At 37.3% G+C, this 20,838-nt stretch overlaps 1 protein-coding gene across 3 annotated transcripts in view; it reads right to left on the bottom strand.

Annotated features, from left to right (window-relative positions):
* The window catches only part of LARGE1 (LARGE xylosyl- and glucuronyltransferase 1), a 385,917-nt gene that overhangs the window by 178,925 nt on the left and 186,154 nt on the right, over positions 1-20,838 (bottom strand). For all 3 annotated transcript variants that reach the window (XM_081331422.1, XM_081331421.1, XM_081331423.1), the window contains one exon: positions 11,507-11,630. In XM_081331422.1, coding sequence (XP_081187548.1) covers positions 11,507-11,630 — 124 coding nt within the window. The remainder of the gene's footprint in view (positions 1-11,506; positions 11,631-20,838) is intronic.

The following is a 20,838-nucleotide window of genomic DNA, read 5'->3' as shown; positions in this document are numbered from 1 at the left end:
GAAAATTATATAAAAGAATATAAAGGGTACGATATACATTTTAGAAACATTTTAAATCTCTCCAACAAATTCACAGTACAGAGTAACTAAAAAAAACCCCACACATTATATATGTGTTTGATCCTATTACACTGAGATAACAAAATCTCTGGGAGAATGTCTATATGCAGAACTGCAGCAAGACAGTCTACCACAGTTCAGCTGTATTTTAGTAAAATTCAGAAATGTATATGATTGCCATACTGCTACTAAATCAAACAGAAGTATTACTTGATTTCTACAGTTAGGAATTATTCCCTTGACAGAAGTAATCTAAAACTGAAACTTGATTTCTGAAATAAAAGAGGAAAAAGTATAATAAAAGTAAGTGCTTATATTGGAAAAGCACATTACATTTTTCTTGATGCAACTTACACATAAGAATGAGAATGACTTTTACACATCACTACTTCATGTCTGAATAGGAAATTTGACTTCTGCCTCCAGCTTAGATAAGGGGACTGTTATTTTAAAATATGACCATACTCTAAATTAAGGTTATCTTGCATAATAGTGTTATTTCAATTTTCAAGGCAGCACTCTAGTCAATCATATAGCAGCCATGCATTTAGAAACGGTATTTAAAAAAGAAGCAAGTTTTAAAACAGTAATTATTACAAAGCCAGCATACTTAATTTTTTTTAAACTGGCCCATTAAATAAGAGGAGGGTATAATTTTGTCATTATAAAACTGCTCACTTTGACTATTTTTAAATACAAGTAGATCAAAAGTTGGAATTAAGATTGCCGGAAGAAATATCAACAACCTAAGATACGCAGATGATACCACTCTAATGGCAGAAAGTGAAGAAGAACTAAAGAGCCTCTTGTTGCGGGTGAAGAAGGAGAGTGCAAAACTTGGGTTGAAACTTAACATTAAGAAAACCAAGATCATGGCATCTGGCCCTCTCAATTCCTGGCAAATAGATGGGGAAGAAATGGAGGTAGTGACAGATTTTATTTTCCTGGGCTCCAAGATCACTGCAGATGGGGACTGTAGCCAAGAAATTAAAAGACGCTTGCTCCTGGGGAGGAAAGCCATGGCAAATCTAGACAGCACACTAAAAAGCAGAGACATCACCCTGTCAACAAAAGTGCGTATAGTCAAGGCTATGGTCTTCCCAGTTGCAATGTATGGCAGTGAAAGTTGGACCATAAGAAAGGCTGAGCGCCAAAGAATTGAGGCCTTTGAACTATGGTGCTGGAGAAGACTCCTGCGAGTCCCTTGGACTGCAAGGCGATCAAACCGGTCAGTCCTAGAGGAGATCAACCCTGACTGCTCTTTAGAAGGCCAGATCCTGAAGCTAAAACTCAAATACTTTGGCCACCTAATGAGAAGGAAGGACTCACTGGAGAAGAGCCTAATGCTGGGAAAGATCGAGGGCAATAGAAGAAGGGGACGACAGAGAATGAGGTGGCTGGATGGAGTCACTGAAGCAGTAGGCGTGAGCTTAAATGGACTCCAGAAGATGGTAGAGGACAGGAAGGCCTGGAGGAATGTTGTCCATAGGGTCGCGATGGGTCGGACATGACTTCGCAGCTAACAACAACAACAGATCTCGTTTAACAACCTTAACTGGGACCAGGAATTCCGCTGCTAAGTGAAATGGTCACTACATGACCATGATTGAGCTTTCCAAGTAGAAAGACATAAGACTATCCAGTTTCACACTTTGGGCTTTTGCTTGCCTCCTAACCATTCCGCCTGCCTTTTGGAATGCTGAAGTGCCTGCTTACTCTTGTGTATACATCGAAGGTAATGTGATTGTATCACAGCCTGGGGGGGGGCAAATGTGGGCATGCTATGCAAATACATACTTTCTTGAAATCTTTTCCTCTCCAATCTCTCTTCTGTGCAACTGGGAGGAAGAGAAAAAAGCAAGTGATTTCAATTGTTAAGTGATATGGTTGTAAAGTGAGACACCACATGCCCACATCACTCAGCAACTGCAAGTCCAAACTCACTTGTCCAAGTTGTGGTCGTGAACTGAGAATTGTGGGTCATTAAACAAGTAGGTATCTCAATCCAAGCCAATCAGTGTTTGGACTTTTCCAGCCCCGAATCTCAGAAATGTAATAGACTGCCTCCATCTTCCCACACTTGCCCCCCATCTATGCCCTTTTCTCAGCACTACACCCTTCTTTGTGGGAGCAAGAAGCAGCCCTGAAACTTCATAGTGCTGGGGCTGCTTGCCATGCCCTGGGAAACCTCAGCTACCCCAGCAAATGCCAGAATTAATTCACCCCTTAGCCAACACCAGCATTTGTTCGCTCTCCACTTGCCTGTCTTTCCAGTGCCCCACCCTAAGCTTTCTCCTTTTGCACCCACTCACCAGAGCTGAATCAGAAGCAGACCTTTGCTGTCTTCCTTTTCAGATCTAGCTTATCTGGTGAATATCCTTTTGTAAAGCTGCGCTGTCCTCATACTGGCGTGCTATCTTCTGAATGACTTCAAAAAGACACCATAGCTTTACAAAAGGCTCAGGAATGTTCACCATAGAAGCTGGGTCTGAAAAGGACGACAGCAAATGGAGCCATGGGCTTCTGCTTCAGCTCTGATGGATGGGTGCAAAAGCTTGGTACAGGGAACTGGGAGAGAAGGCAGCCAGGGAATGAATGAATGCTGATGCTTGCTGGGGCACTGAGGCATCCTGGGTAGTGGTAAACAACTCCAGAACCATGCAGCCAAGCAGGGTGCAGGGCATCCAAATGGGCAAAATGGTGGGGGCAGGCAGTGAAGAATTGCAGCACTCCTGTGGTTATAAGTGTGGGTGGGTTGCCAAGTGCCTTGATTTTGATCATGTGACCACAGGACTACTGCAACAGCTATAGCTATGGGCATGAGTCATAACTTCATTTTTTCAGCACCAATGTAATTTTGAATAGTTGCTGAACAAATGATCATAAATTGAGGACTGTTTCATAATTTCTCATCTGACACCGTGACTAATAAAGACTTCCTGCTTTGACTACTATACAAGTAAAAGGGTTTGATGGTGTAAAAAACATTGCTGCAAACCCTGTTTTTTTTAAAAAAAAACAAGATTGACTGTTCATACCGAGTATTTTATCTCTTCTCAGACTGCTCCTTGTTTTGTAGAAAATGTAGCAATGAGTTAAACAACTTGCCATCTCTTCTAATAATATGGCTCTTGTCTGGGTTTACAGTGTTTAGGACAGGGGTGTCAAACTGCCAGCCCGCGGGGAGGATGCGTCATGCCGAAACCATGCCCACCCCATTGCTGGCAATGGAAAAAAGTTGTGATATGTCACATCACGTGACGTTGCAAGTTTGACACCCTTGGTTTAGGAGATACTGTAGTCTGTATCCAAATTAGTTATGACAAATTGAGTATTTATTTGGAATTACTTAATTCGCATCTTCAATGCTACTCTGGTCTCTTACGTCCCTACAAATATTTGAATGTACCATGCATCTTGACTACTACCATGTGCTTATGTGGGCAACAGCCTCTGAAGATGACTCGGAAGATACAACGGGGCTAGAAAACACCTATTTTGAAGGCACAGCTTTAGTTGCCAGTAAGCAGCCAAGCCCAATTCAAAGTATTCATTACCTAAATACTAATACAAGTCTCATTGTCATGACCTTTTACTGGGTGAAACTGCATTATAGGGCAACAATTTTTGAACCAAGCTGCCTCAAAATGGGCTAGCTTACAGAATGTGTCCAAAATTCAGGACCCTGAATCCCGAAAGAATGAATGCTTCAGCCCTACTAGCTACTGCTGCACTGCTGAGCTGTTGATCTGGTCATGTGATCTTCATTTTTAATGTTCTGTGAAAGTTTTCCAGACAGTTTCACAATCTCTGAATCCCTCTCCCATTTAGCAGCAGCCATTTACCTGCCAGAAGGGAAGGGAAGAGGAGGGGAGATTTCTGATGTTCTCTACCACATTCCCACAAACAAACTTAATAAGGAAGCTGGCAGGAAGTTGAAAATTGCCCCTGGTCCTACTGCTTTTTTGCAGTGTTATTCTGTTTTTCCGTTGAGGTGAAGAAATATTTCTGAAATAATGACCAAATGGGACGCAGACTTATAAAGTTCTGTATAGCACAGTGCCAGGTAATATTAGGGACTGCCTTACCAAATTCAACTCATCTTATAAGAATGGTGAGATCCTGTCCTGCAATAGGGTCAACTGGTGGGATTCAGCCAGTTCGCACCAGTTCGGCAGAACCGGCAGCTAATTTTTTGTTGCCCAGGCCCAGAATTGACTTCCGGAAGCGGCATCCACACAGAGAACCAGCTGTTCACATATTTGAATCCCACCACTGAATAGGGTGAAAGGAACATGTGGCAATAGGCACGTTTTGCTGTGATTGCCATGATGCTGTGAAACATGGTTCCCACAGCTGGTCTTTTTGCCCTTAATAGTCTAGAAAATCCTGAAGACATTTTCTCTTAGCAGATGCTGGCAGGAAAGACTTTTTCTAGCTATATTATGCAGATGTGAAAGTACTTTTATTATAGTTGCTTACTTTATGTTTATTGCTAACCATCAGATTTGGTTGACCGATTGGGGCAGAACAAAAATAGCGTACTATGTGCTCCCCTATTTTAAGGTGGCCTAACTGGTACCTTCCAAGTAAAGTGGTAAACAGCAATGGCTCAGCAGCCAAGGAGAAATGTGTAAATGATTCCTAGAGGTCAGACGTGACAGATGTGTGTAAGAGAATACTGCAGTCTGTGAAAAAAATTATACTGAAGTGATTCAGATAAGCCTTCCTCTGCTCAAGGTGATACAACAGGAGGATGTGCTGCAGCCAATTAGAACTCACAATTTATTGGTGTCACTTTCCTTCCTTGGGCCCTTGAAACAAAGTCAGATTGCTGGAGACTGTGGGCAGCTCTCCCATTGCTGTTCCAGAAATAAAATAGAAACAGAAGTATCTTGCACTATGTGCAATCCATAGGTCAGCATCCATATAGATGTCAGCTGTCCCAGACCATACAGATACTTTTTGCTACTTTCAATGAACTAGATAAAAGATGACCCACTATATTACTTTCTAAGGAAACAAAATGAAACACATTTTTTTATTTGTTCTAAAAACTACCGTTTACTAACCATAGCACTTTGTAGAAATTTGACTGTGTTTTCTATTGTCCTGTTAAGCAATTTGAAGTTTGCTACCAAATATGAGATTATAAAGAAAGGAGACTTTATGTTATAAATTGGACACTTTTTCAAATTAAAAAAAATCTTCATATGGGTTGTGTTCTACTATAGATCTATTGTAAAGCAGCCTACTTATCTTTATAGTTGGAAGTAATGTTTATATTTGATTTGAAGCACTGTGATTACTTTCACTTTTAGAACATTCCCCATTTACCCAGTTCAGTTCTTGGTTTTCATATTGGTATTTGTCATGCTTATAGTTGAATCTATTTCAATTTTTGGCTGTCTGAAAGCAGAACTTGATTTTGACAGTATTAGGCATGTTTGAATAAATAATTAAATAAAAAAACAAATGATTTGTATGACCCCCCCCCCCAATCTTGCAATTTGGGAGTATAATGTATGCAATGGAACTGCTAATAAGTAAATTGCTAAAGACTAATCTGAATAGGGAGGTCATGAAAGAAATTATTTCAGGCTAAGAAACAGGCAAGTAATCTATAAAACAAAGATGTGAATACAGTTTACAGAAGAAATGTATCTCTCCACGATTCCTATGCAGCTTCATCAATATCCAAGGTATTCCAGATGCAGTGTCCAGAAAGGTTATTGGCAAACAACATTAGACAGGAAAGCAAAGCAAAACAAAACAAAAACAAAATAATTTAGGATATTTTTTTAACCACACTCCAATCACTTGAAGGAATGTGCAGCTGATCCACACTTCTTAATTTCTGGTAATTAAAATGCCAAGAACAAGCAAAACCCTCATAATTTAATCCTGCTCATCCCAAACTACTGTAAGTCCTACAAGGTCTACTTCATTATAGTTCCATGCAAAAGAGATCTTTTTTTAAAAAAATTCCCATTTCTTCCTGGGAAAGGAATTATGAGTAGTTTCCCATGAGGGGGACTTGTTGTAAAGACATCAGGTCACCAAGTAACAGAAATAATAAGGCAGGGAGTTCCTGAAAAGTATTTAATACTCACAATCTCCACTGAGGAATAACATTTCAAAAGAAAACCAAAGCAAACAAAAAACCAGAATTAATTCATTAATTAATTTCCTTCCTTCCTGCTTTACATACATACATCCATACATCCTGTATGAGCCACAAATTAATTAGCTTAGCTCTAGAAAAGAGCTAACATTTTGAGGTTGTTAAAGTACATAGCTGCTTTCCCACAGGGTGCAAAGTCTTCAGGTAGAAATATCCTTTTCCCTCCAAAATTAATTATTGGCAGTTCTTGGACTTTTCTTAATGTAGTTTTTTAATGTCCATGAAAATCACTAATGATACTATTCTGAAAGAGAACCTGAAAATAATATTTAAAAAAGAGAGTGAGAGAGATTTGAAATTAAGCCCGTAGAATGCACATTGGGTGATAATTATATTTATATTGGGCTGCAGATGCAGACAAAATCATAAGAATGGAATAATAGGAAATGCCACACTCTAGAGAAGAGGTGGAAAGCTATTATGAAGATGATGAAGATGGTAAAATGAGAATAAATGATGGCATCACTGAGGGAACTACTCAGGGAATTATTATTTTTTTAAATTCCATTTATATCCCGCCCTTCTCCGAAGACTCAGGGCGGCTTACAAGCTTAGCAGTAGCCTTCATTCTATGTATATGCCTGCTTATTAGGGCTTTCACACACACCCAAGCGGCATTATTACAAAGTCAGCTTATTGCCCCCAACAATCTGGGTCCTCATTTTACCTACCTCGGAAGGATGGAAGACTGAGTCAACTTTGAGCCTGGTGGGATGCGAACCTGCACTAATTGCAGGCAGCTGGTGTTACTTAAGGAGGCATTAGCCCACTGCTCCACCAAGGCTCTTTTGGAATGGGTCTTCTCAAAAAATGAAAAAAAAATCATAGAAAGATTCTCTAGACTGTTATTTTGATCCTGACACAACAAATGGACTCTGCATTCTGGAATAAGAAGAGTACTACTGCCAAAAGTGGTAACTAATTAGCTGCAGAAAACTCACTGTTTCTAACACAATCCAATTATGCTTAAATGGAAAAAGCTTTGTGGCACAATGTGAAAAGTCCCATTAAGGCACTGATCACGGAAACTGGCCATAAGGTACCTGAATAGATGAAGTCTCTAGCTGAGGGTAAGACATCTCCTGCCCAAATGTTAATGAACAGAAGACTAACCTTTCAGCCACAAATAAAAACAGTCTGCAGATGAAAAATGAGACCAGGAAAAGGGAACACACTAAACTCAAATAGAAACTACATACAAACTTCATACTACATACAAAATTCCTTCTATATGAAAGTAACATGAGAACTTAACATTTGTATACTGTATGTATATTCAGTACAGATGCCAAAGAAGTAAAAGCATAGCAAAAGACAACCAGGTTTAAGTAGGAAGAATGTAACTAATGGAACATTATGCACCCAACAACTTGAATACAAAATGAATCTGAGCAAATAAAGTATTAAACAAGAGACAATAATAAATTAATAAGTAAGACAAGCAACAAAGTTCTTCAAAGATCAAAACTGAATTATTTCTTAAACAATCAGGAAACAAATCAAAGACAATATTTCAGATATGACTAGAAAAGATTAAAACCAAAGATTTGGAAGATTTATGAGTATTAAAGAGAAAAAAATAACTCTGGCATTAAGATTTTTTTTTTAAATAATGTATTTGAAGTGAACAATTCACCACACACAAAGAAAAAAGGAAAGAAAATCACAATAAATAAAAGAAGAAGAAAGAAGAAAAGGAGAAAAAAATCTGTAATTCCAAATATATTCCACTTAATTTTATAAGTCTTTGAAAAGGGAAAGTAACTTTTCAATGTTCACCAAGCCTATCCAAGTGTTTGTATTAAGATAATTATATGACTGAATTTCAGATAAGAAACTATAACAATCTGTTTAAAAAGAGGGGAATATAATATTTTATTTATTTATTGCACTACTGAATCAGATAGGGATCTTCAACAGTTCACAACAATCTACAACCATTAAAATAACTCTGATAAACCTTAGGGGTTAAAAAAATCATTGATGTACTACTCAATTTTTTTTAATCAGGTGCGATCACATTGATTTAACAAGATTTTTACTTTTACAAAGTCATTGATAGGCTTATTATTACCTTATTGCTAATAGTGCTGGCCAGACATATTACTAGACATTTGCTATGGATCAAAGGCATATAAAGTGTTTTTAATGAATTATGTTAAAAGTTATTGGTATGATTTCTTAACAATTGATCCATAATCAATTTGGAAATCCAAGGAGCCCAGGATTAATTTATATTTGTAAGTTATGAATCTGAAATTCTGAGGAGTCTATGACTATTGCCAAGAGTCAGACAGATTTATCAGGTTATTTGATGAAGATGACTTTCCGTGGGCTTCTTCTCTCAACAAAGGTTCAAATGATTTGTATTCAGACCATTGTCCAGAAGTCATTTGGGAATAAAAATGTCCACAGTAACTGCAACTAGTGCTAAAACTGAGTGAGACAGACTGAGTGGCTGTGCATACCGGCATCTCAGACTAACCAATCTTTTCCATCGTTAACTATGGGGGGTGAGGTGTTACCCCCCGTTGATAGGGCCCGCAACTTGGGCGTCCTCCTGGATTCATGGCTCAGTTTGGAAGATTATATAGGAGCCGTGGCCAGGGGGGCTTTTGCCTAGGTTCGCCTGGTGCGCCAGTTACGGCCTTATCTGGACTGAGATGCCCTACGCACAGTCACCCATGCGCTCGTGACCTCCCGTTTAGACTACTGCAATGCTCTCTACATGGGGCTGCCCGAGGACCACTCGGAGGCTTCAGCTGGTGCAGAATGCAGCCGCGCGAGTTGTGATGGGAGTCTCCCGATACTCCCATGTAACACCTCTTCTCCGCGAGCTGCATTGGCTTCCAGTTGCCCTCCGGGTGAGATTCAAGGTGCTGGTGATGACCTACAGTATAAAGCCCTAAATGGCACGGGCCCGGATTATCTGAGGGAGCACCTGCTGCCAGCGTCAATTTCCCATTGTCCCATGCACTCCCAGAGGGAGGGCCTCCTCAGGGTACTGCCGGTCAAGGATTGCCGATGGGTGATCCCCAGGGGGAGGGCGTTCTCTGTGGGTGCGCCTGCCCTATGGAATCAACTGCCAACAGAACTCCGGACTACCCCCAACCTTCGTTCATTTCGCCGGGACCTAAAAACCTGGCTCTTTGAGCTATCTGGTCTGGACTGAGGGGTTTAATGTTTTTAAATTGTGATTTTAATTTTTTGCAGCTAGACTTAATTTAATTTTATTTTAATTTTATATTGTATTGTTTTTAAATTTTGCCTTGTAAACCGCCCTGAGTCCTTTGGGAGTAGGGCGGTATATAAACCAAATTAATAAAATAAATAAATAAATAAAACCAAAAGCAAGCAAGAACTCTTATATGCTAATTCTTGATGATTGTGTGCAAACATATATCCTACATTTTGCCCTCTTTATTATTTTATTTTCCATGCAGGCTTACCTGAGAATCTAGTCTAAGCCCCCAAATTCTTATAAACATGATTTTGTATTCATTTACTGGGTAAGAAATTAACAGGGCAATGCCCTTCCAATAGGCTATTCTTCAAATACTTTGGATTACAGCTTTTCTCTACCTGAATTATAATGGTGAATTATGTCATTTGGAAATAATGGATACCGTAATCTAATACATATGGAAGAAAGCAAAATGTGTTATACATGTTGAAGCCAAGAAAACTGCAAAAATCTTGTTCTAATTATATATGTGAACTTGAGCAGGAGCTGATCTTACTTCCTGGATAGAAAATAATTCTGGGAGGTAAGATTCTTAGAGAAGCAATAATACTCTAAGCACAATAGCTAGCTTGGATTCCATTCCATCTTAAATAATTTTGATCTATTAATTCCATATTAAGTTCTAGTTTTCTTCAAACTGTAGTTTTCAGTAGGAAGATGAATCAAGTCAATATTTGCCTATTGCTTAATATACAAACTAAACTGAAATTTAGGTATTTCTTTTTAAAGGTGGGAGTATTTTTTGACAGATAATCCTTCACTTTGCCACTTTCTCAAATTACATTCTGTTTTCACTTCCTTCTAATGTGTGGAGTAGCTTGGAAATTAGTACAGCAATTTGCTAAATATGTTTTAGCTTGTTACAGGATCTTAATCAAGACATTGATTTGATATGCCATGAGAATTACTATCACAGCCTTCAGATGCCAAAGTATTTTCAAAAATTTCATAGGATGACATTATTTCTGTACTTACAATCCACCTGTAAATAGCCACAATCTAATTTAAAGTTGTAATTCTAAGCACATCTGTGATTGCCAGAAATAAAAAGGACTTGCTGCTTTCAAATAGTGATTTTTTTAAAGCATACCTTTAAAGGAAAAGCGAGACAAGTATGGTAATATGTAAAAACAAATCAGCAATGAAAAGTAACCTAGAATACATGCTTATATCTTCCATATCCTTGTTAGGCATCTTATTAGAAAAAATAGTTGATAATACATTGCAAAAGATGACCCCCCCAAGAGCATACAATGACATTCCTGAAACTGCCCTTATTTTATCCTTACATCAACCATGTAGATCTGGTTGAAAGCCAATTATTAGTCCAAATTTATCCAGCAATCTTCATGTCTAAATGGGAATCTGAACCTGGGTCTACGCTACACTCTGTCTGTCTGTCTGTCTATCTGCCGCTCCCTCTCATCTATCAAACAGAGAATGTGGGCCTATTGATCATATATCATGCATTTTTTTTGTTTTACAAGTGTAGGGTTAGGGCTAGGGTTAGCTAATTTTAATTAGCTAGGAAAGTGTTTATTGCAGGCTGGATGTGTCACGCGGAAGCCACACCCACCCCAGCTCCGGCAAGGGGAAAAAAGTCACAATATGTCGCAACACATCATGTGACGTGGTGAGTTTGACACCCCTGATTTATTGTATCTGGAAGGCATTTTATGATATGCACTGGTACACTGACATTTTGTAATACATTTTTTTCCAGGCAGAATTGTTTTAGAAATGTAATGTGTTTTTTAATGAACAGATTCCCTAACTGCACAATTTTGTCCAAACATCTAAGTTGGGAATTGAATTGTTAAATGTTAAAAAGTGTAGGCAGAGTTGAGGTTGGTTGCGTACAGCAGGCAAACCATAGAACACCAGGCAATTTCAGGCAGTCATAGTTGGAGAAATTCAGGTTATATATCTGAGTCAAAAGGATTTATTTCCCATTTCTAGGAGTTATGTAATTACAGAAGGAAATCACAACATGAAGCAATTTTTGGATTATGCTTTACCTTCAGCTCGTCAGCATCATAGAAGTTTATGCGCACTGCAGGGACCATCCATGTCTGGAAAAGGGTTGCCAGGATCTGTTTGGCAATGGCATCTGCAATGAGATGGAAGTGAAGAGGGTTCCGTCTGTTGGAAAGAAAAGGGAAGGAGAAAATAATGGTGAAGGCTTCAGCCTCAGTTTATACAGAAAGAATTGCCTCTCTCCCTTCGCAGATCATACACGTTTTGCTTTCCCTATAGGCCACAGTGCATCACATTAGATTTTTTTTTAAAAAAAATCCATTTTATTTGGATACGGTTAAAAAATTCTCAGAATATCCAGTTTGCCTCTTCAAACATTAATACCCTCCCAAATTTGAATACTGAAGATATTAGTTGAATTTTTTTAAAAAAAATATTTTGAATTGCCTTGGAGGATTCACTGTAATGGGTTTTTTTTTTCCTATGAAAGAACAGGAAAGAATGGAAAAATAGGTTTTTTTAATATTTTTCTCATTGACCTGCAGGGTTACGACTACACCACATGGAGATGGAGAAGCTCTAGTAATAAACCTGGAAACATCTCAAAGGAAGGTTCTGGCCCCTTATCTTTGTCCTATTTTTTTGACAGAAGATTTTTACATAGCTTTTCTGATATGAGTTACAGGTAGTCCTCAACTTAGCACGATTCATTTAGTGACTATTCAAGGTTACAACAGCACTGAAAAATGTGACTTATGACCATTTTTTGTAGGTATGACCTTTACACCATCCCCATGATCATGTGATCCAAATTCAGATGCTTGGCCACTGGTTCATATTTATGACCTTTGCTACGTCTCTGGGTCATGTGATCACTTTTTGCGACTTCCTGACAAGTGAGTCAATGGGGAAGCCAGATTCACTTAACAACCAGGTTACTAACTTATCAACTGTAGTGATTCACCTACAAATTGTGGCAAGAAAAGTCGTAAAATGGGGCAAAACTCACTTAACCAATGTCTCACTTAACAACAGAAATTTTGGGCTCAATTGTGGTCGTAAGCACTACCTGTATATAATGTGATCAAATTTTGCTATGTGGTTTTTAGAACATTGCAAATCATGACCTTTGTATCATAAAAATTAAAATAATTACTAGGATTCTTATTTTATTACCATATATCTTACATATTTGATATATAGATTTATAGATATTTTTTTATCTTTTACTCCTTTATTTTTAAGTATACTTGCCTCTAGTTATAATTTAATTTTGAACTTGAAACAGAAATATGAGTTGAAACTTTAGTTAATCTTGAATTCTATCAGGTTCATTGAAACAGATCTGAGATAAGTCTAAATTTGGTTCCCACAAAGCAATTTAAATCTGATCTCCTCTCCTCCCCCATCCCCCCTGGCATTTTATATTTGGAATTTGGAAGGAAATAGTCATGGTTTTGCATACTTACAAAAATGTGTACATTTTGTCAACATGCATTTTTTAAAAAGGTAAAGGTTCCCCCGCACATGCGTGCTAGTGGTTTCCGACTCTAGGGGCCGGTGCTCATCTCCGTTTCAAAGCCGAAGAGCCAGCGCTTGTCTGGATGTCTCTGTGGTCATGTGGCCGGCATGACTAGACGCCAAAGGCGCACGGAACGCTGTTACCTTCCCACCGGAGTGGTCCCTATTTTTCTACTTGCATTTTTTACGTGCTTTCGAACTGCTAGGTTGGCAGAAGCTGGGACGAGTAACAGGCGCTCACTCTGTTACGCGGCACTCGGGATTCGACCCGCCAAACTGCTGACCTTCTGATCGACAAGCTCAGCGTCCTAACCCACTGAGCCACCGCGTCCCTTCAATGCATTTTTTAAATGTCACCAAATTTTTAAAACGTTTGCTTGCATAAACGGGAAGCAAAAACCTCATGAAGCTATACATATGAAAGAAAATATAGGAGTCATGATTCTCCAGATAGTTATTAGTTATTTTCCCAAAACTAATCTATAAACACATCTAACACAAATAGCTTTAAGATGTTCTGTTTGAAATTCAATGTAGTTACCCCAGCATAAGTGTTTATTGTTTATAAAATTATCACCCAATGTTATCAAATAAAATAAAATTATCTTCATAATTCTCCCAATAACTGTTAGTACTGTATGAGACAAGATTTGGTTTTGTGGATGAACAATGAATGGGAAGGTCAATGAATTATTCAATGATTAAATGGTTTGTTTTTTCCACTTATCAGTTTTGTGTTGGAACGATATCTTCTACAGCTATTCCTTGTTTAGCAACTACAATGGTAACTGGCAAGTTGGTCATTAAGTGGAGTGGTTGTGAAACTACAACTGTGTTTATGATCTTCAGCTTTCTTTTGCTTTTCAGATTTGTGAAGGTTGTAGATGAAAGTTACTATTTCATCATCCTAATAAATGTGAATGGTCATTAAACAAGTCTGTTGTTAAACAAGAACCATACCCTAATTAGAAACAGTAACATAGATTACTTGACAGATATATATAGCTCCATAAAAATATATATACCAGTTTAACTAATTAATGCTTCCACTATTAATCACCAATGTCACATAAAATCAAAAGCCATAATAATAATTCTTGTACTATACCTCTCTGGCAATATCTGAACTTCTTATTTTACAAATTCTATATTTGAAAGCTTGTTTATATTTGTTAAGATCACAAACTAAATTAGTCTTGGAAAAAAAATATTGATTCATGCAAGCTAATAATGAAAAAAATCTGGAAATAACTACTGTATTTAGGATTATCTTCCCTTTACATACACAGCTATAAGCAGGAGGTCCAAACATATTTTTAGAAAATAAGATGCATATGCAGGCAAAGAACATTTAATTAATTAATTGATTTAATGCTACCCATCCTCCCTATATTTTTTAAATAAAAGTTGTATTGATTTTTAAGAATTAGTGTCTTTAGTGCTTAGTAAATAACATGTTGTCTGGGTTCAAATATTTAACATTGACTTCTTCAATATAAATCTGTTCAATACTGCACAATCCAGTATTTTTCCCCTGATCCTCCTTTCTTCTCCATATTTTTTTCATTTTCTCCTCATTACAGTTACAATTTTTGGTACTGTTAACATAAGGTTTCCGACTCTAGGGACTGGTGCTCATCTCCGTTTCAAAGCTGAAGAGCCAGCGCTTGTCCAAGGACGTCTCCGTGGTCATGTGGCCGGCATGACTAGATGCCAAAGGCGCACAGAATGCTGTTACCTTCCCACCGTAGTGGTCCCTATTTTTCTACTTGCATTTTTATGTGCTTTCGAACTGCTAGGTTGGCAGAAGCTGGGACAAGTAACAGGCGCTCACTCTGTTACGCAGCACTCGGGATTCGATCCGCCAAACTGCCGACCTTCTGATCGACAAGCTCAGCGTCCTAACCCACTGAGCCACCGTGTCCCTACTGTTAACATATACAGAATTAAATATAAACATCTTCATCATAGTTTACTAATATCATACAAATAACAATATCAATTCATAAATGAATGTCAGTTCATTAATCAATATCCTGTTTTTCATGCTCTTGTTAAAGTTTGATTTCCCATCAGTATTTGTACTATCTTTATCAGTTATGATTTTCTCAATATTAATTACATTTATATAGCTAAAAGTTTTATTCATATCAATCCTTCTCTTATCTTCATATTTCCCATATCAAAAAGAAAAAGAAAAAAAATGCTAACTTAGTTCTAAATCATATCTATCAATATTTCTTGGTATGAGGAAGACAATTTAGGTAGGATATTTTTTGTGGGGGGATTCCGCCCATTTATATTCCTTAAACAACTCCCAGTTCCTTTCTCCATTTCTCTTTTCATTCCCTGTCTCCTAAGTTGTGACATTTCCCCTAATAGTGCTATATTCCATTTTTAGAAATCTTCTTTCTTGCCATCAGATATATTTTGCCCTAAGGGGTAAAAGGTCTTTTGCATTTTCATTGTTATAGCTATGTCTTGCAGTATTTTGTTTGTGTATAGTTGTTTGTATTTCCCTTCTTTTATCTCTTCCATCTCTAAATCCATTTCCTCTGTTTCATCTTCTGATTTCTGGTTTATTTGTTCATACTTTGTAGTCAATATCTGGGAACTTTCTAGTTATAGATTTAATTTGGAGATTTGATTGTTTATATTGTCTAAATTGTTTTTAGTCTCATTGTGATTTCTTTTTATGTCCTCTTTGCATTCAACAATTGTTTGGTGAATTAATTGTAGCATAGAATATATTTCTTTCTGAAAGGTGTTTTGTTTGTTTTCTTGAGGGATCATTCCTGGAGATCCTCTAGTATCACCAGTCTCAGTAAGAATAATCAAAGTTTCCTCTAGTTATCTGGTCTTCATATGTATCCTTTATAATCCAATAGATTCCAAAGTTTAGGTTCAGTCCTGAATATTTTATAGTGATCCTTTGTCTCAAGTATCCAAAAATTGTCAATCAGCCAAGCAATGTTCAAAGTGTTCAAAATGTTCAACTTCTCTGAAAACAGCTTAAAAGTCTCTCCCTGCCAGGTGTAGTCCTAGGTCAAATTTTTCTGTCTCTCCCACCAGCTCTTGAAGTTAAAAGTCCAAGCTCAGTAGGTATTTATAATCCAAGAAGGTCAGGGAGATAAGCATGCCAAAATATTTTCCTTTATTGCCAGCTGTTTTCCCAATGTAGCAGTCACCAAGCAGCCAGGAAACAAATTATAGTGCTGTACACAAACCCACTACTAGATGTCATCCCAAGTCCATTTTCTACTCTTAAAACAAAGGATTGATTTCTTATATTTCACCTCATTGGTTTTTTTTTTCCAAAGAGAAAATCTTAACAGTTATCTCAGTTCTCAAATTTATCAAAACAGCTTTATGTTACTTCCACTTCAGTATTGTTTCTGCCCCCATAAAATTAAAATACCGCTTCCATTTACATTCGGAGGTTTTTAGCTTCCTGGGAGCCTTTCCCAGGAAATTCAGGTGTAATATAGTAAAGAAAGGATCCATATTCTCACCCAGTTCCAAACATGTTGTTTACAATGTATTAATTGGTGCTTTTTTCTTCTTTGGTTGTGAGCAGCTAATGGCTGGCCACAGGAATGTAGTCAGTCTTTCCCCTGCCGGTTTGGAGGGCTTTTCTTGGATCGAACAGAAAGACTGCCGTCTCTGTGAACAACAAGGCACCCTTCCTCTTCATCACCTCTTCAGGGCAATTTTAGGCCCTTGTTAGGGCCCCCAGCAGGGTGAAATCGGGTGTGGAAGGCAGACCCCTGCCATCCTGCATCCTGTCCCGCTGCAACGCAAACCAGAAGTCTACCCATCCCCCCTATAAAGTGACTCTGTTACATGTTATAAGTAAAAATTATCTAACAATTTGCACAGATTATTTTTATTGTGTTGTGAGTAGGATTTAAATTTTCTTCAATAATCTACTTAGGATTTTCTATTTCCAGTAGACACTTTGCCCACTATCACTTGGAAATTGGTGCTATGATATTTTAAATGAAGAAGCTAAGAAGCTTCGTGCTGTATATGTTCAGACCAATGCAGTAAAGTTAAGAAGGAACATTTGTGCTACTGTTGCAACTCTTCAATTCTGAGCATTAGTTGGTTGTAAATTATTGTATTTGATTAGAAAACCATTCCACAAAATCATTGAAACTTTGATCAAATATTTTGGACATTAAATTGGATATGTAATGGCATTTTTAAATTTCTATCTCACACATATTGATTTATCTTCTTTATTTAAAAATGAGAAATGAATCACACTTTTATTGAGCAATACTAAATCTCGATCTGAATTACACTGCTTTGGATTGCAGGGGTTATACATTCAATTTTTAAGCATCAGTGAAAAATATAGTAAGGACGTATGGTCACTTTAAAAAGTGCTTATCCATTTATAATCTCTGTGACTTCCCACTTGGGGAAGGAATTAAAAAATGTAGAAGCTAAAAGAAAACAGATGAGCCATTTAGCCTTTAGCATTTTGTCAGCTTTCTCTCAAGCCTCTGATTATCACTGTGTGCTCTCATTTACTTATAATTTATAAAGTTAAATACCTGTACCTGCCAAGTGTAATTTTTCATCCATGATAGGGTGCTTAGAAAATGTTACATTTAAAAGAGAGACAATGGATTTTTTGAATTATCCACAAGATCAAAATGATTATGTTGTAAAATCATCTCTTAGTTGATATCCAAGTCAATTGTCTATGTTCTCCTGGGATGTTGGAATACAGAGAATCACTACATAATTGTTTGCTTAATTTAAATCAGTAATTTTCAAACTTGGCAACTTATGTCCACACATCTTCAAATTGCCAAGTTTGGGGGGGGGGAGAAACACCTGATTTAAAGGATCACTTTTACTTTCTGGAACCAATCTGGAAAAGTTTACGTGGTTTTGCCTCTCTTTAGTGTTCTCTTTTTTTCAAAGCTGAAAAAAATCACAATAGGAAAGGTTAAAGAAAGCACACCAAGAATGGCTTCTGGAATTTTTCCCAACCACCTAAAAACAGTTCTATTGTGGGTCATATGACCGGGATGGAGGACAAAGGGGGGGGGAATGGCTGGAACATCAGAGTAGGAAACATTCCAAGCCACTTCCCAGTGCCTCTCTCATAGGGATGTATTGGGTGATCCATCGCTTTTCTGAGCTCAGTCTTTTTTCACTCGTTTCTCCTCTTCCCGCTCTACAACTTTGATCCTGTTCTTTGGTCTGTATTTTGAAATACTGCTTCTGTTGATAGACAGTTTGTCAGCCCCATTATGATTTTCTATTGACTTGGACGAAGTAAAAACAAAAACATAGGAACACCCAAAGAATCACTATCAAAGGACTAATTATTGCAGCATTTGTGGAGGCTGAATTAACAGCACTGACATAGAGATTAACTTTGCTTTGATGTGAGATCTTGGCTCTTGATGATTTGACTGCCTGGCTTAGCACTTGAGCCAGAGCAATGCCATATTAAACAACCTACTTAGGTGACTACTTCAGGTGAACAATTAATTTACCTGTCAGTGCTGTCAACACATGACTAACCCCAACAGTGCCTTCAACCAGTTCTAACCAGTCAGAAGGAAATAAGCATAGCTACTATGCATGCCTGGGGCCTTTCAAAGTATGTGACATATAATCTGTGTATGACCATGAACTATTACAAGGTGGTGCATATGCCTATAAATATACAGTAATAACAGAATTACTGAATAATGCATATCTATAAAAGCTGCAGGCTTAATGAGTGCATTTGAGCTTTACTCCTGAAATGATGTCATAATGTATTGCTTCTCTCAGATGAACTAAAAAAATCAAACTTAGACAACTTGTTTACTATTATAGCGAATATCCACTATCCACTAACTGTAGAAAGACCGTTCAAGGCCACAGGTCATGATCCAAAGTTCCAACATATTTTGGTTGCACTTGTAGAATTACATACATTTAGGGTTAAACTGAAGCATCTTTTCTGTAACTGAATGGAATTCAAGAGCATAACAAAAAAAACCTTATCAACAAAATAGAAAATACAATTAAAAAAATCCAGTTCAAAAACCAAAGTACCACACAACTAGTTTATAACAATATAAATCTTGGTCTCTTCCAACCCTCTGGCTCTAGTGCTGGGGTAGTGATGGTGGTGGAGGGGATGAGTCAGGTCTCCTGGCCATCAAGAAGACCAAGAGGGTTGAGCACTCCAAATCACAGTGGGAGTGTAAGTACAGAGTAGGTACCAATTTTCTTTTACTTATTGTTGTTAGCTGCCTTGGATGTCCCTGGAAGAGGGAAATATAAATAGAAATGATAATAACAAGACTTACTTTACAATTCTAAAAAAGCAGCTGTGAAGATCTTGAGGAATTTAAGAGATATAAAGTAAACTACCTTTAAGAGTGACCAAATGTGTCTCTATGGCTTAGAAAAGGGGAAGGTTTCAATTGCCAATAGATATGAATGGATCTTTTTGTCATTAAAGCATTTTCCCAAGACTGTAGAAAAGAGAATGCCATTTAGTTGAAAATGTTATATACTCTCACTGGGGAGATTAGGAAAACAAAAACAAAAAAACGTTTCCTTTGAAGACAAAAGGTCAGGAGAAACAAAGTAAAAAACCAGTGAAATGGAAAGCATAAGCATTAAAGAGCAGGTCTGTCTTGCAATTCCTGTCTTTGAAGATGGAAAGCAGTTAAGGATTATGTTTAGGCTTTTGAGAATTTCCTTGCACAACCAATACATTAGAAATAGGAGGTGGAGAGGCGACAATCACCCAGATCCTTCTTTACTGGCATTGGTTAGTAAAGTTGCCTTGTTTCAACTGATAAAGAATTCTAAAGGTATTGCACTAAAGAAATACATAGTGGAAGGAAAGAAGGAAGGAAGGAAGGAAGGAAGGAAGGAAGGAAGGAAGGAAGGAAGGAAGGAAGGAAGGAAGGAAGGAAGGAAGGAAGGAAGGAAGGAATTACATTGCTTCTGGCAGTAACTGAACCTGGCAGAAGTCCCCAGAATGTGACCTTGTCTGCGAATCCACAGAATAACTAAGTACAAAATCAATAATTAATCATTAAAAATAATAAAAACTAATTTTGAAATGTAAAAGTTCATATTTAAGGCAAATGGAACAATTAAAATAGAAAAAAATATTTTTAAAAGGATTTATACTGCATTTAGCAGAGAAGAACAGCATACCTGTTAAAAAAGAAATTGGTTATAACAAGGGCAACATATGGAATTCTTAATCCCCATTACAACTGTAAGCCAAGGACTTCTTGTAATTTTATATATCCACCTTCAAACACATTTTTCTAAGTTAAACAGTCCCAAACATTCTATCTGTTTGGAAAGTGTTTGACCTTCATGATCATTCTGGTTATTGTTGTTTCTACTTTTTACAACTTTATCATACCTTTCTAAATATGACAACAGAACACAATACCCTAAATGAAAACATATAGACTTCCCACTTACTTAAAACTGAACTATATTTCCCATTTGATTATTTATTCAGTGTAACTTGAAATCTTTTGATTTTTTTTATAACCCTGAATAGTTTGGAACCATCTGCAAACTTGGCTATACCTCAATGTTATTCCTAAATCAAGATAATTTATGAACAAATTTAAAAACATTGGTCCCATAACGGACTTTAATTCTTATTCTCATCTAGTGAAAAGCAACCCTTATGTACAATGATTAAGTTTGTTGTAAGAGTCTTGCTCCTTTCTAAGCTTAGTTATTTTTATTTAATTACTATTCCAACCAGCATGCCTTTAAAATTAAATTGGCTGGCTAATAAATTTCAGTTCTTTCTTCATCCATTTCTAAAATACCGCTAACTTCCAGCCCTCTG

Source organism: Vipera berus (genome assembly GCF_964194415.1).
Source record: "Vipera berus genome assembly, chromosome: 6".
Taxonomy (NCBI): domain Eukaryota; kingdom Metazoa; phylum Chordata; class Lepidosauria; order Squamata; family Viperidae; genus Vipera; species Vipera berus.
Note: the sequence above shows the minus strand (reverse complement) of the source record. Positions and strands in the feature narration are given on the sequence as shown.